A 21,511-nucleotide genomic window follows, 5' to 3' on the forward strand; every position below is an offset into this window, starting at 1 on the left:
CACCTCAATGCAGTCAAATTCCACAACTATATTATTGAAACAGCAAGTTTTAAGCCACGAAAGGGCCTCGCGGATACCCAACACTTTGGCGATTGCTGCTTGACATGCTGCCATTAGCTGCCTCGACATCCCTAATGAACACCCCATGCGAATCACGAAGCACAGCCCCATTGCTCGCCCTCAGACCAATGGCGCTCCATGTCGCATCAACGTTACATTTAAGCACTAGCCGAGGGTCGACTCCATGCAACAAAAGTGAAACTAGGCTACGACATAACAACGGGTAACAAACGTTGGTACACCGTTTGTGAAGCTGCCCAATTATTGATAAAATGCGCAATAAAGGCAACAATGATCTTCCGTAATTTGAAACGTTAAATTAGGCTCTTTTGAACACTTTATGAGTTTGCTCTCAAACAATTTACGAATCTTTTCTATGTTATTTTATTTTTAGTTTTTAGTATTAATGACTGTTTTTCTTTCATTTCAATCCTCTTGAGACCCAAATAGACAAAATTTTGCCATTGGGAGTCTAATGGTGTATTTGAATTTGTGTAGGGACACATTTATGGCCAAACCATGAGGAAAACTGCAACTAATGTGGGTGTTGTGACACCAACCCTTTATCACCTCAAGGGAGCAAAACTTCAACCAGAAATCAACTTGGAGTAGTCTACCACGGATGTCGCGACACTAAGTGTGCTGTGTCACAACACCGAGCCTGAGGTCTCAACTCCAAGCTTTCGAGGTCGCGGCTCCATTGCTGATGGTTGAAGTGAAGGATCCAGGGCCACTGTTTAGGGTGTTGCGACACCAGATAGCCTGTGTCGCGACATTGAGAACCCCCAAAGCCAAGATTGTACTATTGTCAAGAGTGTTGCGACACTGATGTCTGACGAGGTGAAAAATACTACAAGAGCAATTTTATGTCCACCAACTCAAGTCAATTCATGCATTCCAAAGACACTTTTGTCAAAATATTAGAGTTATAACTTGGTGTCTTAAAGGCACACTTGATGCCAAACATAAAGGAGTCACATTTATCATCTTTTTAGTTTTCCCTTTTTCTTTTCTTTCACCATTTTTAGGTTTTGAGTTCTTTCTTTTCTTACCTTAGTTAATTGGTAGCTGTTAGTTTTTTTAGTTTTACTGTAACTTTAACTTTCTTGCAATTAGATACAAAAACTCATGCTGTTATTTTGATTTCTCTTTAAAAGCATCCAATAGATTTAAACTTTGTGAACTTTCAAAAGTGTAAAAATCTCAACTTTGACTATGCTTTTGTCACTGTTAGAATTAAGTGACACGAATCTTTATTTAAATAAAATACAGTGGTAAAATAAAATAAAAGTAAAATCCATATAGAACTACATGGAAAAACCCAATTTTTAGGCTTTTTGAGCATTCTAAAGTCTATAAATATCAATTAGAAGAGAACTTAAGGGTATAGACAGAAAGATTGAAGAAAAGACTCGAAGAACGCCATCGGAATCATCTCAGAAGCAGATCTCCTTCAAGATTGAAGATCTCCATTTAATTTCTTTAGAAGTTTTATTGAGTTTCTTTATGTATTGTTGTTATCTTAACTTTGAGATGTTTCTATTTAGGATGATGAACTAAATTCCCTAAATACCTAGGGAAGATGAAACCTATGATGAATCTTATTATTTGATTTCTAAGTTACATAATAAATACTTGATTCTTGTTCTCAATTATGTATGCTTTTTTCATATTTTAGTATTTTCAGGATATCAATTCATGTTTAATGTGCTTAATTAGTGGAGAAAAAGTCCTTGTTTAAGAGTAGATCTAGCATAATTAAGTGGAGTTGCATGTAATCCTAGAAAAAGGATGACATAAATCTACCGGATTAGAGTCAAATCTAATAGGGGAATCCATAGATCAAGTTAATGCGACAATAGGAGTTTTAATTAGAAAGAGATTTCAATTAATTAACCTAGAGTTAGTTGTTCTTACTCTCGAAAGAGATATATGATTTAGGGATTTCTACGGATCAAGGCATAAGTGAATAAATCGTTTAATTCAGATTCATAATAATAAGTGGAGTCTAGGTGGATTCTTTCCTCGGTATTGTCTCTCTCATTGGTACCTTCGATTATTTTCCTATTTTATTCTCTGTTGCGTTTTTAGTTAAATTAGTTTAATAATTTTAGAATAAAAATAATCACTTCAATTTATAGGCTAAATAATAGAAAAAACGGTAATTACTAGTCCTTTTAGCCCTCGTGGATACGATATTCCTACTCACCATAACTATACTATTGTTCGATAGGTGCGCTTACCTTAGTCGTATTTATAGTTAGTTTAGTGATCATCAGAAGTGCATAAAAAAATAGATATGTGAAATATGATATTGTGATGAAATGTTTTTTAAAGTATTATGTGATAGTGAATTTGAATAAATGGTGAAAGTAGAATGATATTGTAACAATTATTGAATTTTTATAATGTTAAGGATTAAATCATAAGATATTCGAAATGACTGTAAGTATTAAAACTGTTGAAAAGAATTACTCAAGTGAAGTGTTACATGGAAGAGAATTCATTTAAAGTGTCTAAGTATTGGATATTGAATTTTGTGGCAAAAAGGACTAAATTGAAAACTATGTGAAAGTTTTACGTGTTATTATTTGATAAGTGAAAATGATGTACAGAGTACTGAAACATATGATATATTATGGACCAAGAATTTAGTGAATAAAATCTCGTGATTATTGTAATTAAAATTTACAATTAAACTTTAAATCATGAAAATGAGGACTAAATTGAAGAAGTATAAAAGTGTAGCTAAATTATGAAAATCATGAAATAAATACTAGTATGAATAAAGATTGTGGTTATTCATGAAATTGGAGTGTAAAGGAAATACTATTGAAAATTTTAATGTTTGAATTTATATGTTCATGAAATGTTAAAATAGTAAATTAGAGAAAAAAAAAGTGTAAAAGTGTAATGAAATTGTGAAAATCGTGGAACGAAGTATTTGTGGTTGATGTAAATTTAGTAATATTCAAATGCCCATGTAAACTAGTGTTGATCTTCATGGATATAGTTGACATGCCATAGGAACTCGAACACTCCCGTGTTATTCGTGATATCATACTTCGGTGCCTCCTATTTTGTTAATGCACTTAGGTGCTCGTGTTTCTAGCACTTATGTGGTCCGCGTATTGTAATATGTTCCATGTATCCATATCATTCATACGTGTCTAGCATGGGTTAGTAAGTCGTGCTAAGTATTTTTTATAAAAGTTCTTGTTAAATCGTAAAATGATAAATTAATGAATTAAAATGTTAGTGAAATTTGTAATTATTGAAGAACTTACTGATTATTATGATATATTCATGAATAATAATATTACCATCGTTAATGTTAAATAAATTAAAGCTATGGTAAGATTTGTTTTCATAGGTACTTACTAAGCTATTATAGCTTTATGCGTTATTATTTAACGCATAGGTGAAAGATCAGACTGAAACCTTTGATAGAAGATCGTCATCAACATCTCATCACATCTCCAAGGCTTGAAAGAGAGTATGGAATTAATATTTTGGGTTTTAGATTATGGCATGTACATAGCTTTAATAATGAAGTAAGTAGAGAGTGTTTAGTTGTTTTAATATTCGAGTTAATGGTGTTTTGAATTGAAAATACAATGTATTATATAGTATATAAGTTTTGTTTACTGTGTTGGATTGATGGTGGACAATTTTGATATAATTCAAAAGTTTTTGAAAACAAAATTTTCAAGTCTCCTGTCCTAGTCTCGAGACATACAAAAGTGTCTCAAGACACAAGAACTTCGAAGCTAAAAAGCCACAATATCATGGTCATGTCTTGAGACATACACTCATTTGTCTCGAGATAAGATAACTTCGAAACTAAAGTTTTACAGTAACAAGACACTATCCCGAGACATTCAAGCCCTTGTCTCGAGACATATAGACCTAAAACTGAAAATTTTTAGTTGAGCCAAAAGAGATCCGAAACAAGTTTGAAATGGAATTAAACGTTATTGTTAGCCTAATTAAGTTCTAAAAAGGGTAATGTGACCTTAATAAAGGTCCAAATAAATATAGAAAGGAATGTTAAGTGCTAAATTTAACATTCATTACTCTTGATTAATAATAATTCTTAAATAATATGGCGTACGTGCTACAGTCAACCCTCTCTATAACAGCTTCATTTGTTTGCCTAAATTTTGCCTATTATAGAGAGGTGACTATTCTACACCTATAATAGCATGCTGTTATAGAGAGATAATCGTTATAAGATTGCAACAGAATTCATATTGTGAATTTATATCAATAAAGAAAGTGTGAATTATGTTAAAAGAAGAAGAAGAAGAAGAAAGAAAGTAGGAACAGGTGCATGCATTATTGCTTTTATGCATATTTTATTTTGCATTCATCACATGAGTAATTATAAAGTTCATAAATTTAATAAATTCAATTAATTAATTAATTTATCATGAGATACTAAATTCAAGTAATTAATTTATAAGTGTATGATGTTCCAAATTCATAGTAGAATATTTAATTAGAGAAATATCTTTAATTTCACTCATTGAATATTATTTTCATTTAATAAATGATAATTAATAGGCTTGCTTACATGAAATAACTATAATTTCACTTAAAATTTTAGACTATATGTTGTTATAGAGAACTAATTTAATAAACAACATACTTCATAACTATAGATATTACTATTATAGAATGTTAAAACAAAATATAAAAAACCAGTTCTAGAAACTTGACTATTATAGCGGGTGACTGTTATAGAGAGGGTTGACTGTATCTTTATAGAAGAATTCTAAAAAGTTTAATTTCTTGATTTATCGCTTAATTAATTTAATTCAATTTAAAATGGATAATAATGTGGTATGGTTTTAGTTGGTGTACAAATACACACTTAGATTATTCTAACTTGTGGATGTCATTTAGCCGTAAGTCCCTTATAACCCTAAAATTTGGTACAATTGGTCTGTTTATGGGAATTCGAAATAGTGAACAATCATCTATCCAGAAAAACAATTACAGGCTAACCAATATGCAAAATCCGTAGATGATAGGCACCCCTCGCCTACTGAGATTTGTGAAGTCCCTCAACCTGGATTTAGTTTGTGGATGAGACGAAAGATTTGGAAGAGTAACAATCTATCTCCTACCTGCTACACTATTGTCAATTGGTTGTTTGAGACAGAGAAGGTGCCAATAATACAACAGCTATTCAATCATGGCCATTAATTCATCAACCAAGGTTCCCACTTCCCACTTCAATACTGCACACGAGGGGGAGGTTGGATCCAACTGGTGCTCATAAATTTATGCATGACCACGTACATATTGTCACTGTCTATCTCTAATCTCATTCTAATCTCAGTCAACATTGGTCGTTCAAAATGCAATATTATTGCAGAAGCTTCGTGTCGGTATGGTCTAATCTGACACTAGTTTATGCCACTTTTGATACTTTGGTTAAAAGGTGTAGATGACAAATTCAACATTTTAAGACCCTCAAATTTGATTTTCTATCAATTCATCTGCTGCTTAATTTTTTTTCGTATCAGCTTGAAAATGGGTGTTAAATTACGAAGCAAAGCCATTTACGAACTGTCTGTTAATGGTGAATTATATATATGAAAAGAGCCATCAAAATTAACTGTACATGCACTGCATGCGAGCTGAAGGTGATGGCGTGACTGCCGCCAACCTGGCGCCTTTTCAGCCTATTTTAACTACGAGGATAATGACTGAAAGGGATATCTCATCTCCCTCGCTCTCAAGTCTCAACTACTCTCAGCCCATTTTCATTTCAAAGCTTGGCCAAAAATCACGGTCTAATTACTTGTTGGGAGTCGGGATTTATACTCAATTTTGCAGATGGATATGTAATTAGTAGAGTTAATTAAACAATTGTCACCAGTCCATCATATTTCTAGGAATTAACACACCAATAAAGGAGATGCCAAGTACATATATGATATTCAATCAAGACATGTTTTTTCTTTTGCAAATTAATTAAACAATTGTCACCAACCCATCATATTTCTAGGAATTAACACACCAATAAAGGAGATGGCAAATACATATACGATATTCAATCAAGACAGGTTTTTTCTTTTGCAAATTTAGTAATTACCTGAAGAAACCAAACATCAAGGAAGAAAACACATAGAAAAACAGAAGGAATATAAGAGATATTCTCGGTTGCATCCAAAAGACGCCGTCTTTCATTGGGTGCAGCCAAATCCTAATGCAAGACCAACTTAAGCCTCGTCTTAAGGCTAAATTCTAAAATGGAACGTCAACAATTAAGCAAGGTCACAAACTAATTTCTTCCTGCTCTCAATACACTAAAGTTCGAATTTAGCAGATTTATAGCTATCTACGACAGCTACTAACTACAAAATTTGAACCCTGCATCATTTGTTCCCAGGAAGTGAATTAATTTCTTTATTAAGAATGTGTCATTTTATCATTTAGATAGATCGATTGCCATGTCATTCGTAGCAAGGGACCCATTTTTGCTATAAAAAGCCTGCACTTTAGGACTTATTCCATACTCAAAATTTATTTCTAATTCCTTGCTAGCTTTACAATATCCTTTCTTGTAATTCCTAATTTGAGCTTTGCCAGCTCACTCTCTTTTTTTGTTTTTCATTTGCAAACCAGATAATGGAATCCAAAAAGAATGAAGCTATGGTCTCAAACCCAGAAATGCAAAATAAGGCAATTGTGGATACACTTTATAAAGCATTGGCTCATGGTGACACCAGCACCGTTGTCAAACTTCTAACAACTGACCTGGAATGGTGGTTCCATGGGCCTCCTCGGTGCCACCATATGATGCGGATGCTCACCGGGGAGTCCAGCCACAGAGAGTTTAGGTTCGAGCCAAGGAGCATCGAGGTGGTTGGTGATTGCGTGATTGCAGAGGGTTGGGAAGGAGCACAAGTGTATTGGGTACATGTATGGACATTGAAAGACGGTTTAATTACCCAATTTAGGGAGTACTTTAATACATGGCTGACTGTGAGGGATGTGAAGCCGCCTCGCTGGGAAATCGGGAGCGACAACCACACTCTGTGGCAGAGCCAGCCTAGGGACTTGGCACGCCGCTCATTGCCTGGCCTTTTGCTAGCCATATAGGAAGCTAGTTATGCATGGCTTGGGAGTGGGACATTGCATGGAAATGGTCAAAATGGAATTGCATTAAGCATATCTATAATATATATGTGAACTGTAAATTATGTAACCATGTTTTGCATGCAAGCAAGCTTTTGTTTGATATGTATCTCATTGGGTTTTAGTTCTAATGTATTCGGGTCTTTGTAGCTCCCTTTCCTTTGATTATAACGATTTACATAATGAATGAAATTGCATCTTCGAAAATAAAAGTAACCATGTTTTGCATATGAGCAAGCTCTCAATTATTGAAAAAGAAGGCACCACTTTGTTATTTATTTTTGCTTAATGGAACTTTTTCAGAAAAATTAAAATAAAAGCTTCTGAAGTTACTTTTTTACTCTCCAAAAAGTTCTTTTGACGTCTAAAACACTTCTAAAAGGGCTTTTGAAGTGAAACCAAAAAACAGATTATAAGGTGCTTCTTAAAGAAGTGCTGCCGTCTGTATGAAACATGCTGGAAAAATAAAATGAAAATAGAGACCAAAGGCTGCCGCCCTCGCCTGGGCCTGGGCAGTAAGAAGTTAAGGTAATTCATAGTCCCTTACCTGGCATTTGGAATTTGTTGATCAGGATATTATGGGATCTTTTATGCTATCGAAAAAAGAAAAACGATGAAGAACACTAAAAGTGGATAACTGTTGCTTCTTAGAGATAGATATATAACTAAAACGATTCTAGCATCTCTTTCTAGGCTTTTATTTTTGGAACACATGTTGATTTCCTCTTCCTGCATGTTATAAATTAAAACAGCAGACTCATGCAGACCATGACCGTAGCTGCTACTTGTAATATCTGTGGGGACTAGAGGTGAAAAGTGCAAAGTTCAGCAATAAAGATTGCTGGTTCTATATAAAAGTGGAAGCTACACTAGAGAAAAATGTACATAGATTGCATTGATAACCGATCTACTAGTATTTAGCGATATGGGGACTACGAGGCTCATCAGAGTACAAAATGGGAAATGAAAAAAGAAAGTTAATTTTGACAATTGTTTCCTCCCGCCAAATGTTTGTACATAGTAATTGCATTATTCCTTCACTAAATTACACTACACTACAATAGTAACCGTATTAGCCTTCTCTAATTTGGGAAAAGACTCCACGATAGTTTTTCAAGAGACTATTTGTGTCAGACTAAAATTTTGATCCCGTTAGTAAGTATCAGAATATTTGAAGATACGGTTGAGATAACGAAAGGAGGAGATAAAGTAGCAGATCAAGAAATTTTGTGTTAGTTTTGAAAAGTCAAGTGACCAATATTGAGGAATTCATGGATGATGTGAAGGAAACACTCAAGGTAATAAAAGGACACACCGCTAAGTTAGAGTCAATGAGAGAGCAACTCAGGGACTATGTGATGGAGACTCTTAGTTTCAATTGGGATGCAATGAGAGAGACTCTCAATGTGATCAGACCGAGAAGCTGACTAAGAAAAATTATGCTCTCAAGAAAAATTGAGGTCATGATATAAAAAATTTAAGAAGAAAACTGAGAATGCTGCCTTGGATGGTCGTGGCTTTGAAGAAGAAAACTGAGGTCATGATGTCAAAATTTTAAGAGCTTCAGAGAGAGCTCGTTGTATGCAGAGTTCAGAGTGAATGAGGTCCGCAAGAGATGTAGACAAATTTCTCTAGGAACGGAACAATACTTCTGTGCGATGGGGATAATACTTCTGTTTGATGGGGATCAAAGATGATGCTACTAAGATAAATTGTTGTAGTTTATTTTACTAATGTCGCTATCTTATGGACATCGTACGTCCACAAATGAGAACGAGGTGAGACTGCGATCGGAACTTAGAGGATTTCCAAAAGCAATTCAAAAAGCAATTTTATCGTCAATATGTCAAGGAGGAGACTCAGGCTAATTTGCATTAGCTTACGCAATAATATACTGTTTAGGAGTATATCAAAGTCTTTAGTGAATTGGTATTTCAAAGATCTTATTTAAGTAAAATAGAAGCATACTATTGATTTAAGCATGAGTTATATTTGTGGGCAAAATAAGAATTGCGCTGACAAAGCATCACTGAACTTACTGTAGTCATGACCGAGAAGCATCAAAGTCATTCTAAATTTAGGTTTGAGCCGAGGAGCATCAAGGTCATAGATGATTGCAGAGGGTTGGGAACGAGCACGAGTGCATTGGATACATTTATTGACTTTAAAAGACGATTTAATATGAATATAAATGTTCCCGAAGCAAAGCCTATAGGTGTTGCAAGCAAAAACACAAAAGAAACTCGAACAAACAGATAAGCGACACTAATGTCGTCCAAAAAGGCATACAAAAGCCATCTCTAAACAGGTGCATACTAAAATTTCCTCTGTTCAGATCTTTTTACAAAAGAAAATATTTTCTCTAATGGTTTACTTTGTTGGCTGGAATAATTAGCTCTATCATTAAGTATATAGGATCCTCTGATTCAATGTCGATTTATGAGTTACTTTCATACTCCTTCGCAGGACTGACAATGGAATATACTTCTGCTATTGTTGCAGCAGCTACCACAAATGAAGAGGCAGATCCCATCCTCAGGCATTGGAACCATTCCGAAGGTAACTCTACCAGGACTTCTGATAATTCTACTGCATTTCCATTCGAAACCAATTTTATCACCCAAATGGTGGCGAATCAGAATATTGAAAGTTATGAATGGATACAATATTACTGCTGCTGCTCTCTTAATACCCCTTCATCAGATTTGGTTTGGTGCACAACTCACCAGAATCTTGTTTTCTCCGACCCACTCCCATCTTTTCATTTTCACGATTAGATGGTATTTTTTCTAACTCAACCAGACAAAATGTAAAAATTATAATCACTTGTCAAAAGAGAATGGCCACATATCAACCCAGGTGTTTACTTTACAGCTGCCATATTCCATCTAATACATGTTTGGTTTCAGATAACAAACCAAGATAAGCAATTGCAAAAAAATACATTACATAAGATGTTCAGACTTGAAGAATTAATCCTGAAAGGAAAAAAGAAATTAGCAAAGCTAAACTCCTTAGTCCAAACCTGAGGTTCATTTATACTCCACTTGTTGTCTGCTGTATGCTCTTCCTGGACAGGAACATTACTTTTTTCAATGAGGTAAGGGTTCTACAATCCCCAGCTACTGGTAAGGAAATGGAACTTACTACTAGTAGTCTGGGAGAGGGCCATTTTCTTCCACTTAATCTTTTGTTTACTTCTCTGTTTCTTTGTTCTAAAGTCAAAAGATACATCTGTACCAGAACCAACTATGAACCACTAAGAATTTTGTTTTGCTCGTCTCTCTTTGCGTCTACTGCAAGTCTTTCTCACTCTCACCCTTCTTTAAGGAACAAAAGTGAAAGGTCTAAGAAATGGTCTTTGATTCCGAAAACACAAGGTTGATAGACCTCTCTAACTTGCAGCATTATTCAAAGTGGATTTACCAAATGAAATTTGGGTCTGGATTCAGAGCTAAGAAGAAGTGCTTCCCAAACCCTAGCCCCGGGAGAAATACTCCTTTCAACCATTTTCCCAAGCAATTCCAGTGCCTTGCAGACTAATCCTCTTTGGCATAGGCCACAGATTACCTCATCAAATGTCAAACTCTTGATGAAAATACACTTGTGCAACACTTCCTCCACCAAGGCACATGCTTCAAGAATTTCACCATTACTTACCAAACCATCAATTATTATCGTATATGAAACCCAATTCATTTCAATGCCCTTATATTTCATCTCTTTAACAAGCTCCCTAGCTCTACTTATCTCACCAGCCTTAGAAATTGTCCTCAATAACGTATTATAAATGAGAACATTAGGTTTGCACCCTAACTCCTCCATACAGGCTACCATCTTGATACCCTCTTCAACTTTATTTTGCTTGCATAAAGCGTCTATATAGGCTTTATAAGTATAAACATTCGGAACCAAACCCAACATAAGCAATTCATCAAACAGCTCATCTGCCAATATGTAATCTCCTTCAGCAGTTACCCCATTTAAGACCATAGTGTAAGATATAATTCCGGGCTTTATTCCATCGGATTTCATTTGATTTAGAACATCCCAAGCATCCAAGCCTCTCCCTTTTTTCACCAAAAACCTAACCACGCCATCATAGTCACCCATGGCGGGAGAAAACCCAAGCTTTCGCAATCCCCTCCAAAAACCAATAACGTCTTCACCATCCAAATCACCCTCAGCACAAACTGATGACAGCACAAAAGAGAAAACTTTATCATTGACACCAAGTCCATCGTCTAACATACGTTGTAGAATCTCTATAGCATAAGCAACCTTGTTCATTCTACAAAGAGTGCAAACTAGTAGACGGAAAGTAGATTCTTCGAGCCTTATGTTCATTTGCAGACTGTTTAAGAGAACCTGAGGGAGTAGCTTAAGGCCACGTTGACTTCTACAAAGAAGTGCGAGTAAAGCATTGAGAGAATAAGCTGAAGGGAAGCACCTGAATTGGGGTATTCGGTAGAAAATATCAACCGCGTCCTGGATTCTATTAGCGTTGCCATAGAATTTGACGAGGTGGGTAAAAATGTACTCGGGTGTTTGAAAGTGTTGGAGTTGGAGGTGATGGAGCAGGGAAGGAATGTGGTGGAATTGTCTATTATGGAGCAAGGTTTTGATGAGAAAATGATAGGCTTGAGGGGATTGGTGAAGGTTGTAGAGGCTAAGAGACTGTAAGAGAGAGGGGACAAAGTCAGGTTGAAGAGGGTTATGCCGGGCAACGAGTTGTTTGAAGGATACCATGGGTTGATTTTGGGTGAAAGCTTGGCGCCATTTAGTTTTGTGAGAGGAAATAAGCGGCCATTTTCGGTGCTTCCTTAGGAAAAAGTTGGGAGATCTCCTCGCCATCTCCACTCCCACAATAGAAGTATTCTTCAACTCATTTTGGGGAGTAGATAACTGAATTTACGGATTAGGATGCATCGTAGAGTTGCGGGAAAAACAATGAAGCCGACAGAGGGTGCCGCTGTTTTCGAATCAAAGAAATAGCCAGCAAAACCAAAAGCTCCTTTTCTTCTGGGCTTTTCTTTCCCTTTCTTTGTGGATTTGAGGCTTCGGCACCGAAATTCATTATTCAGAAACGCATTCATGGTACTGGCCCAATATTGTATTGTCCAATTTTTTTTTGGATAAGATATAATTTTATTATCCAAGAAGCAGTTAAAACTGCTACGATCAAAACAATGGCATCCTATTCCTATCCGACACCACATAGTGTGAAAGCAATACAGCTTCATCACCTAGCCTCAGTATACACCAATCGCTACAAAGTTGAGCATTCACATTGTGATTTCTATTAAACGAATACTTCTCAATACCTCCACCTCACTGGATAAATGTGTTCCATGCAAAAATTCAATATCAGAGTTAAGAAAAACTTACCCCTCAGCATTCTGCAAAGCCATTGACAAGTCTATTTGCTGTCCAATTAGAAATGCATTCTTTTTTTGCATTACTTGAAGTCAATTTTATATAATGTAATTTTTAATCAGGAAAAAAAACCCATTTCTCACTTAAAAAGACGGATTTCATTCAATAATGATGAAGGATACAAGCCAAGAAGCTAAAAAAGAAACACCAAATCTTAAAGTAAGAGCCATGCTCGTAGCTCATAAAATATCCAGAACACCTAGCTAAATGGAGGAGGGTTGCGTACGTGAAAACATCTAAGGCAACACAAGACACGAAAGAGAGCGATATGGGCACATTGGAAACAGAAGTGTGAGTTTACAACGGTATGGGTTGTCTCCTTCAAACTAACCCTATCCTGGCATCTACTCTTTCGGATGATGAGAGAAGGGAGCCCCACAATTCCACCCTCATCATCATCATCCATATGGGTACCAAGCTCAATGGTGTCAAGTCCTTGCTTTTAGCATGGAGGAACCTCTACATTTGATCAACACGGTCCTTTTCCATGCCTCCAACGACGACACCATAAGCAGCCTTCCGCTCATCTGCCATCCGTCATGCATCCATATTGACCTTCAGTTTCGTATCTCTAGGTGCTTCCACTTGGCAGTCCTTGGCCTAATGGGCAGCATAGGTCCATGAGTGAGGTTAATTTTTGGAGAGTCCTTGCCCAAATCAGAGCATCTTGGGGTACCTTGGACCAGCTCCATGTTCCACACATTCCAAAATTGCCATAGCACAAGTAGAAGGCTCGTGAAGGTCTTCTTGTCCAAAGTTGCACAAGGCTTGTGTGGGTTGGGGGAAGAAGGGAAATGTTTTTAGTTTTTAAACATCATCCCTCATTAACTGCATGTTGCCATCTGTGTATTTAATTCCTTTTATGATGAATGATATATAAAGCAATTGAAGGCATCAATATTGCAAATTTAGAGCATAGCAGTTTTGAGCTATTTACCTGAAAATATGTAACACTAAAGTTATACTGCAGACTGTTTAAAACAAGTTTATTCCTTTGAGAGTGAGAAATTGAAAAAGGATAGTCTAAGATATGAACATGATGCGGATCCCATCAGCAAACATTATAATAATGATGCACGTAAATTTGCTTAGATTGGACAGACCAACAGTAGTTCTCTCAGAATCAAAATTACTCATTCATACAATTCATATCATGATAGAGTTCCGGTGGAGCAATTTCATACATGATGGATTGGTGTATGTGGGTCTAGGTGTTAGTCAGTAGGACAGATGCAGCCGCACGATTATCATATGGGTGAAGCCGATTGGACTGCATGCATGGTCATGAGAGTCGTCTTCAACTTTAACACTTAGAATCTCCTATTCAATATTGTTAATATAATACAATAGAGAGGGAGAAAAGTATTACAAAACAAATGATAGTGTCATTGTCAATTCTTCGTCTCCGTTTACCATATCTCCAAACTAATCATCAAATCAAAGTCTAATTACTTATAACTAAAGCGATTTGACTTTGATTATGGGATAATTATATTAGAATTATCTTAAAACTAAGATTTTAAGGCACTAATAAAATTCGTTACATCTTTAAATTAAAAGACTTAAAATTATTATTATACACTCATCCATATTCAACCTACTCTCTAAATCTATATTTTTAAATAAAAATATAAGTAATTAAAAAATCAAATAACATAGATAAAAGATGGAAAGTGGAAAATAAGATAAATTTATCATTGTATTTTTATCTACATATCTACTTCTTATTGACATTTATTAAGATATTATTTTCAATAATAAATTTTTCCTACAATACTTTATTATTAAAAATAATTATAATACATAAAATTATATTATATTTGTAAAAATTAATTTTCTAATGTATAATATTTAATTAAAATTTTGAATAAATTTTAAAATATATAGGAATATTATTTAAACATCAAATTTAAATGAAAGGTTTATATTTATTAAATAATAATTCAAATGAAAATTATTGAATGGATAATAAGTATCGAAATAGCGACATAATCATCTGATTCAATTTGCTCATCTTCATTTAAGAGATTTTCACTGAGTACAATTTAAAAAAATAATAAAATCATATTCATAAAAAGGTTGAAAAGATTGGAAGAACAAAACAAAGTGAAAACAACTAAGGATGAGCAGAACTCGAATTTCAAGTTATTCAATTTTTTTCAAGTCAACTCGAATAAGTAATTTGAGTTTTGAGTTCGAATCAAGTTAAATTTTATAATTCAAATAACATATTGGTGTAAATACACATTTGGCTCTTGTCAATTTTGAAAATGAGCAAATTGGTCTCTCTCTTAACAAAAATTATAGAAAAATTCAAAATATTTATAAAAATTTCAAATTTTATATTTTAATATATATAATTAAAAGAATTCTAACTAATATATAAAGAAAGTTAAAATTTTAAAAATTCTAAAATAATAATTTTGGGGACCTAAAAAATTAATTAATGATTCAAGTTTGTCGTTTTTTTATTTATTTTGCTTTAAAATTTTTTCAAGTATATATAGTTTCAAGAAATTAGTTATTTTTAATTTGACATGTTTAATTTTTAATTTAGCTCGAACATTTTTATTCGATTTGACTTGACTAGAATTTTATTTCGATTCGATTCAAAAACAATTTGAATCAAATTAGGATAAATCGTACTCATCAACTCGAAATTTTTTCATTTGATTCGACTTGATTTAATCGAGCAATCACCCTTAAATACATCCAAACAAAACTTAAGTGAACGTGTACCATTACCATCCATCAAAATTGTTTAAGACTAATCTTTTGAGAAATATCCTTATTTAACAATCACATGCTTATGGAAGATTGGTGTGATGATAATATTAATGTGTGAACATATCTAACGTAGGTTACAAGGAAAATGGATTGAGATTTGAGATGGAGATGGAGATGGTGATGGGTTTTGATGATTTTGAAATTGCTTGTGAGATATAAAATTGGAACGAAAGAAAGAGACGTAAATAAATTAATTGGATATGAGAGATTTGCAATTGCAAGCATCCTTCATTACTGTGCATCAAGATTGAAGGAATGAGAAAACAAAGTCATAATCACATTCATTAAATCAAATTAAATGCTGCTATTCATAGCCAAAAGCATGAGGTGGCTGAAGTTGTTGACTTTCTACTTTCATTTTGGAAGAAATTAATTTAATTACAGATAAAAATAATAATGGAAAAGAATATAAATTTTTAAACCACACTTTGAATTAATTATTTTTAATGCTACCAACTCTATTGTATTGCGAAAAATGAAATCCAAGTCTAAAAAAATGGAAATTTTCAATCAGTCATACTTATCTGCCCAATCTAGCCCACATTTTTCCATATATCAACTTTTATACGTCCAAATTCTAAACTCTCGAATTTTTGCTTCATTACCAATACTCTCCTCACTCTCTCTAACCTCCAACACCATATATAATTGTATCTAATCATACTATTGTTGGGAAATTATTAGAAAAGCACCCTACATTTACCAAAACAATCATGCCACTCCCCTACACGACATATAAGGTAAAAATAAATAGAGATGATTTGTTCTTTTTAAATAATAAAAAAATATTTTGATACTAAAAGATTGTTCGTAGGAGAAAATTAGGGATAAATTGCTCACACATTTGGAAATTTCCTACATTACTATAGTCAAGTACATGTGCGACTTAAATTCTACCCACACATCAAGTATACTTCAAATTAGATAACTCGCTTAGAACTCAATTCAATTTACTTACAATATTTGCACACAATAAAACAATTCTTAATTGAATAAGTCACAAATAACCTAAGCAAATCATGCAATATATAAGAGTTAAACCACTTCAATAATCGACCCACCAGTAGAGATTTTTTTAGTTGTTAGACTCTCTTGAAGACCATATCTTCTGGTATGAATTAAAAGTTTGATTTCAATCCATACTTTCTAATTTTCGAGCATAAAATCATTGTAAATGTGCTACGTCTAACAATGTTTAAGATACAAAAATGGCGCGAGTCTTTTCTCAATTACACCTAGACATTAACAACATTACAAATCCGAGGAGAAATAGGTTATCAAATTTGCACCATAAAGTTTGGACCATTTACTCTTTTGAGTTGGTAGCTAAATAATACAAAATTTTATTGTTTACGTTTTAATTGATTTTTTTTACGTGTGTATATATAAATATTAGGCTCTGATCAAATATATATTATATATAAATATTCGGCGCAGGTAGACAGCTGGTAAGAAATTATTGAGTGAGAGAGAGAAGCCACGTGGGTTGTTGGCCTGTAATTGTCCTTAAGTAACAGCTTCCTGCATCCACATGGCGTCTATAGTATATAGATGCCAGTGCCATGCATCAACATGAATGCTTTCTCACTTCATAACATGGCATGGTATGCCCATGTCTACGTGGATAAGGATGAGTTGGGACCCAATAGGTTTCAACAAAACAAATAAGATATGATGAATCATATTTTGCATGACACACAAGTTATTCAATTATCAAAAGAATATTTTGCTAAAGACAAAAAAGTCCACGCCTATCAATGCGATTAAAGAAATCATGGATTATCGGGAGGTGGCTGTGTAATTTTCCTCTATGGTTTGGGAGAAAGCCAAGTAATAATACTTTTTATAAGCCAATTTAAAATTGTAAGAGAATATTAGCAAAGCCCATGCAGCTGCCCGGTGCCTTAAATTAATTTTGCTTCTTTCACAATATTTAAACGAGTACTAGTATACCATGCAATAATAGCTACTAATAAAGTACAAATTAGACAGCCATAAACAAATAATTGACATCACACTGTTGTTGTGGACTGTAAAGATTTTGGTGAAGCAATGCGTGGAACTGGATTTTCAGTCACAAGACAAGATGATTGTGTCTTTGATCAACAAAATTCAAGTTTTTATTGGGACCGGGTGTGTTGGGCCTGGCCCTGGAGATGGTAACCTAATTTATTAGGCCTGCTTCCCCGAGATGAGAGATGGGGACCATATATATTTCATTTATTATATAAATAAAAGGGGACACGCAGGAACAAAAAGACAGACAAATTTATGGGAATGAACGAAAAGTCAAAAGTGGACAAAAGGGTGATGGGGTCCGTCCGAATACCAACAAGGAGTATGAATAAGAACATGATGAATACACGTGGTAGGTCCCATCCCCCACCTCTCTCTCTATCTACTTTCTATTGCGGTCCACCTCCACCATCTACCGCTCTGCTACAGCTGTCACCACTCACCACACACCACACACGTAACCTAATCCCTTTTGCCTTTTGATACCTCTGTCCATCTAACTTTGTTAATGACTAAGTTTTTTTTTTTAATTTTAATTTTAGACCTTATTTAATAGTATTTATTCAATTTATTAAATTAGATTAGGTTATTTTGTTATCAAATTGATACGATTTTAGGAGGTTGAAATTAAGAGTTCATTTTAATTTTTATATTTTTAGATTATTGTGTGAAAATATTATCATGTATAATATAATATCAACTTATTATTTTTATTTGATATCCAAAAGTTAATTAACTTTAATTATGATTAAAATTTTAAATTTTAAAAATATAAAAAACAAATAAGCAAAAAATCTTAAACGTATAGCTTGCAAATTTTAATTATTATTATTTGAGTTATAATATAAATTTTCAAAATTCTAGAAATAAAATAAGACACGTAGCTTAAAAAGTAATAAAAGAAATTGAGCAATAAATTACTTACCATCATCATCATAACCACCACCCACATCCATGGAAGATGCATGCATGCATACATACATACATATATAATTATTTTGTTAATTACTACAATGATTGTCTTTCCGATTCTTTTTATATAGATAATCGCAGTAATAATAAAAAAGTGAAAAAGAGGAGCACAAATCTTGGACGCGGACAGCACAGCTTTATAAGCCTGCCTTAGGATCGTGTATCGAACTACAAGTCTTTAAATTTATTACAGGGAAAAGCAGGAAAGCAGAACTAGAACAAGATGGTAGGATTTTCTTCCCAAACAGAATCTTGGGTTGCCACCAGAAACTCAATCTACGAATCCCAGAAAGAGGCAGATAGCTTCGAATTGGATCTAAAACGTCTAGATCTGATAAAGATAGATCAAGAAGACGAGAATAATAATATTAACAGCCAAGATAAGATTAGCACCACCAAGAAGAACAAGAAGAAAAATCAGGTGTTGCTGGAGGGGTACGTGGAGGCGGTTGATGAGGAGGATGAACTGAAGAGGACAAAGAGCTTGACCGGTGATGATCTAGACGAACTAAAGGGGTGTTTAGATCTGGGGTTTGGCTTCAGCTACGAGGAGATTCCTGAGCTTTGCAACACCTTGCCTGCACTTGAGCTATGTTACTCTATGTCTCAGAAGTACTTGGATGACCACCAGCACCATGCATCTCCAGACACCACCGCTACCCCCGAACCCGTCGCCAATTGGAAGATCTCTAGTCCTGGTCAGTCTTTTCTCTTTTTTACCATCTTTCTTTGTTTTATTTTTCTATTTGCCATCAGATCTTGTTGTGCTCGTTTTTACAAGGACTTTGAGTGATGATAAGCTTTGGTTTCTTGCTTTTCTTTCCCACTTGTTGTAGTGTTATATCATACATGACATGCTTTTCTTTGCTAGATGAAATTAGGATTGAGCCAAAAAGAATTGAAAAACTGATTCAAATCGATTCATTCGGCTTAGTTTAGATTCAGGAATTGAAAGCCCACACTTGGGGTTCCTTTATTCAAATAAATACTTGGTTTCTTACACAAACACAATAATCAAGGTTGATTTGCATTGATGCTGAGAAATCCAAGAAACTAATATTTTGCCATCTGCTCAAAGTTTACAAATCTTTTCACAGAAAAGGGGAAAAAAAAAAAGCAGGAACATTGTGCAATTTGTTTTTCATAGAACAGTAGTACTCGCAAGTTGGATGCATCTAGCCTGTGCAAAACCATGTATAGATGGTCGACTTCGCTTAGGGAACGAGTTTTAACCTTGTGTATGCATTACAGGTGACCATCCAGAAGATGTTAAAGCAAGGCTTAAATTCTGGGCACAAGCTGTGGCCTGCACTGTCAAACTGTGCAACTAAAAGATTCATGAACAATCATTGGAAAAATGAGAATGAATATTTTTCTCATTGATGAGCATCAACTGGATAAAACCCTACGCTCTGCCGAACCATGCCATGGTGGGGATGACATTTCCAGCAATTGTGGGAAATAGACCAGGCCAAAATTTTAAAAATGGATCAGCTGCAAGGAGCATGGGAAGAAGCTGGAAAGGAAGATGTTACAGGTTTGAGATTAACCGATGATCCAATGAGTCTTGACTTAATTCTGCGGAGACTAGGATGTATATGATATATTAATTGTATCCCGTATGGTATGAATAAAATATGTCTTCTTACTGCTACTATGCTTCATTGGTGTTTGGTATATATATATATATATATATATATATATATGGCTATGGAATCCAACCTTCTGTTGGCTTTGCATGCAGTGGTGAGAGTCTCCAGTTGAGCTTCACCAACTAGTTCCGGACCTCTGCGTTTGCTGAGGTAACCAATCTAATTGTGTTGATTCATCATACCTGTGTTTCCTCTCACCATGATTACTGTGGTGGTACCTAGCTAACCAATGCCGCAGCATGGAACCACTGATACTTGAGCTTTGCTAAGAATAAACTGACCATTTTATGGCCATAGATGAATATAGGGCGAACATGTATGTTCATCGCTTCTACTCCTATTCTATCTATCCCTAATGCCTTGAATTTTGAGGTAAATTGATACTTGTAACCAATATGAATCTTGGTGGGAGTTGTTAGGGTTTTCTTTCTCACGGAACGGAAGGCTGCAAATTACACGCATTCCACTGAGATGGCTCATCTTTGCGTATGTTAATGTGGTGTTGAAGGTTACGTTTTGGTATCAGTTTCATTTTGTGGTTGAGATAGGAAGAAAACTCAAAACTTATCTGATAATCACAGCCTAGTTTGAAACAGTAAGAGAAGGGACGAAATTTGACTCGGATTGGATTTCCGTTATTAGGAAAAGAGGCTTTGAGTTGAAATATCAAAATTTATTGATTGGGGGTTATGTCAAAGTTTACTCTTCTCCAGAAAATCACATCAGCAAATAGCAGTTTATGTTTACGTTTTCATTTATTAAATCTCTCTATACCTCATTCTGAGCTGCCAATCGAATTCTTCGACCAAGTCCCTCCATATCAATAACAAATAGATATGACCTCTTTGACTCTCAGTAATCCAACTTTTAACTACAAAATAGACTGAATTTTGGTGAGATGATCGCTCTTTTAAACATATTAACAATGAACTTTGTAACTACGTACGTCACGGCACTTTAAGAATTAATTGCATTCAACTTGGAAACTATAATCTCTCAAAGGAAAACTTGTCTAACCATAGCTTCACCAAACAAAGCTCCATTTATGTGGAGCATTAAGCCCATCAACTCTATTAAGTAAGGCCTGCCTGATTTCATCCTTAGAAACACCCTACTTAAGCTTTATCTCTAGTTAAGCCTATTATATTTACTTTGAAAGAAACTAATTATCAGGACCTAATTTTATATGTCCTTGATTGATTTAGCCTTTTGACGTTAAAAAATCCGACCAACACCTTTTAGCCGATTGTTGTTCTTAAACGTTATTGTGATGTCATCAATATGAAAAATTTTAAATTAAAAATAATGTTTAATTACAAAAATTTAAATTTTACAAATAAAAATGATAAATATCAAATTTATATATCAACTTCAATTTAAAGTGCAACTTAATACATAAACTTTGATTTGGACCATTTGATCTAATTATACACAAA

At 34.4% G+C, this 21,511-nt stretch overlaps 3 protein-coding genes across 7 annotated transcripts; 2 read left to right on the top strand and 1 right to left on the bottom strand.

Moving 5' to 3' along the window:
• The first annotated feature begins 6,580 nt into the window (after positions 1-6,580).
• On the top strand, positions 6,581-7,424 carry LOC105786597 (senescence associated gene 20). The gene has a single exon (XM_012613108.2). It carries the CDS (start codon positions 6,703-6,705, stop codon positions 7,174-7,176), a length of 474 nt encoding a protein of 157 aa, XP_012468562.1. The 5' UTR covers positions 6,581-6,702; the 3' UTR covers positions 7,177-7,424.
• Positions 7,425-9,331: 1,907 nt separating this feature from the next.
• On the bottom strand, positions 9,332-13,936 carry LOC105786599 (pentatricopeptide repeat-containing protein At2g38420, mitochondrial). 3 transcript variants are annotated; one of them, XM_052621168.1, is made up of 2 exons: positions 13,833-13,936; positions 9,332-13,476 (listed from the first exon to the last, which is right to left on the bottom strand). In XM_052621168.1, the coding sequence occupies exon 2, from the start codon at positions 12,064-12,066 to the stop codon at positions 10,624-10,626; it is 1,443 nt and encodes a 480-aa protein (XP_052477128.1). In that variant the 5' UTR covers positions 12,067-13,476; positions 13,833-13,936; the 3' UTR covers positions 9,332-10,623. The 3 variants fall into 3 exon arrangements, with proteins under 3 accessions (XP_052477128.1, XP_052477125.1, XP_052477124.1); XM_052621165.1 differs by lacking the exon at positions 13,833-13,936 and adding an exon at positions 13,586-13,809; XM_052621164.1 differs by lacking the exon at positions 13,833-13,936 and adding an exon at positions 13,586-13,809 and having other exon boundaries at positions 9,332-13,490.
• Positions 13,937-18,536: 4,600 nt separating this feature from the next.
• On the top strand, positions 18,537-20,934 carry LOC105786601 (uncharacterized). 3 transcript variants are annotated; one of them, XR_001131412.2, is made up of 4 exons: positions 18,537-19,121; positions 19,675-19,960; positions 20,168-20,225; positions 20,495-20,934. XR_001131412.2 is itself a non-coding variant. In XM_012613110.2 (2 exons), exons 1-2 carry the CDS (start codon positions 18,647-18,649, stop codon positions 19,752-19,754), a joined length of 555 nt encoding a protein of 184 aa, XP_012468564.1. In that variant the 5' UTR covers positions 18,537-18,646; the 3' UTR covers positions 19,755-20,077. The 3 variants fall into 3 exon arrangements, 1 of the variants encoding a protein (XP_012468564.1); XR_001131403.2 differs by having other exon boundaries at positions 20,168-20,934; XM_012613110.2 differs by lacking the exons at positions 20,168-20,225; positions 20,495-20,934 and having other exon boundaries at positions 19,675-20,077.
• Positions 20,935-21,511: the final 577 nt, after the last annotated feature.

This window comes from Gossypium raimondii, chromosome 1 (genome assembly GCF_025698545.1).
Source record: "Gossypium raimondii isolate GPD5lz chromosome 1, ASM2569854v1, whole genome shotgun sequence".
Lineage (NCBI taxonomy): Eukaryota > Viridiplantae > Streptophyta > Magnoliopsida > Malvales > Malvaceae > Gossypium > Gossypium raimondii.

Excerpts from the sequence above, each read along its gene's own strand:
- LOC105786597 (XM_012613108.2), top strand. The coding sequence starts at position 6,703 with ATGGAATCCAAAAAGAATGAAGCTATGGTCTCAAACCCAGAAATGCAA.
- LOC105786599 (XM_052621168.1), bottom strand. The coding sequence starts at position 12,066 with ATGGCGAGGAGATCTCCCAACTTTTTCCTAAGGAAGCACCGAAAATGG.
- LOC105786601 (XM_012613110.2), top strand. The coding sequence starts at position 18,647 with ATGGTAGGATTTTCTTCCCAAACAGAATCTTGGGTTGCCACCAGAAAC. Across the intron at positions 19,122-19,674 it reads TTGGAAGATCTCTAGTCCTG|GTGACCATCCAGAAGATGTT; the intron begins GTCAGTCTTTTC and ends TATGCATTACAG.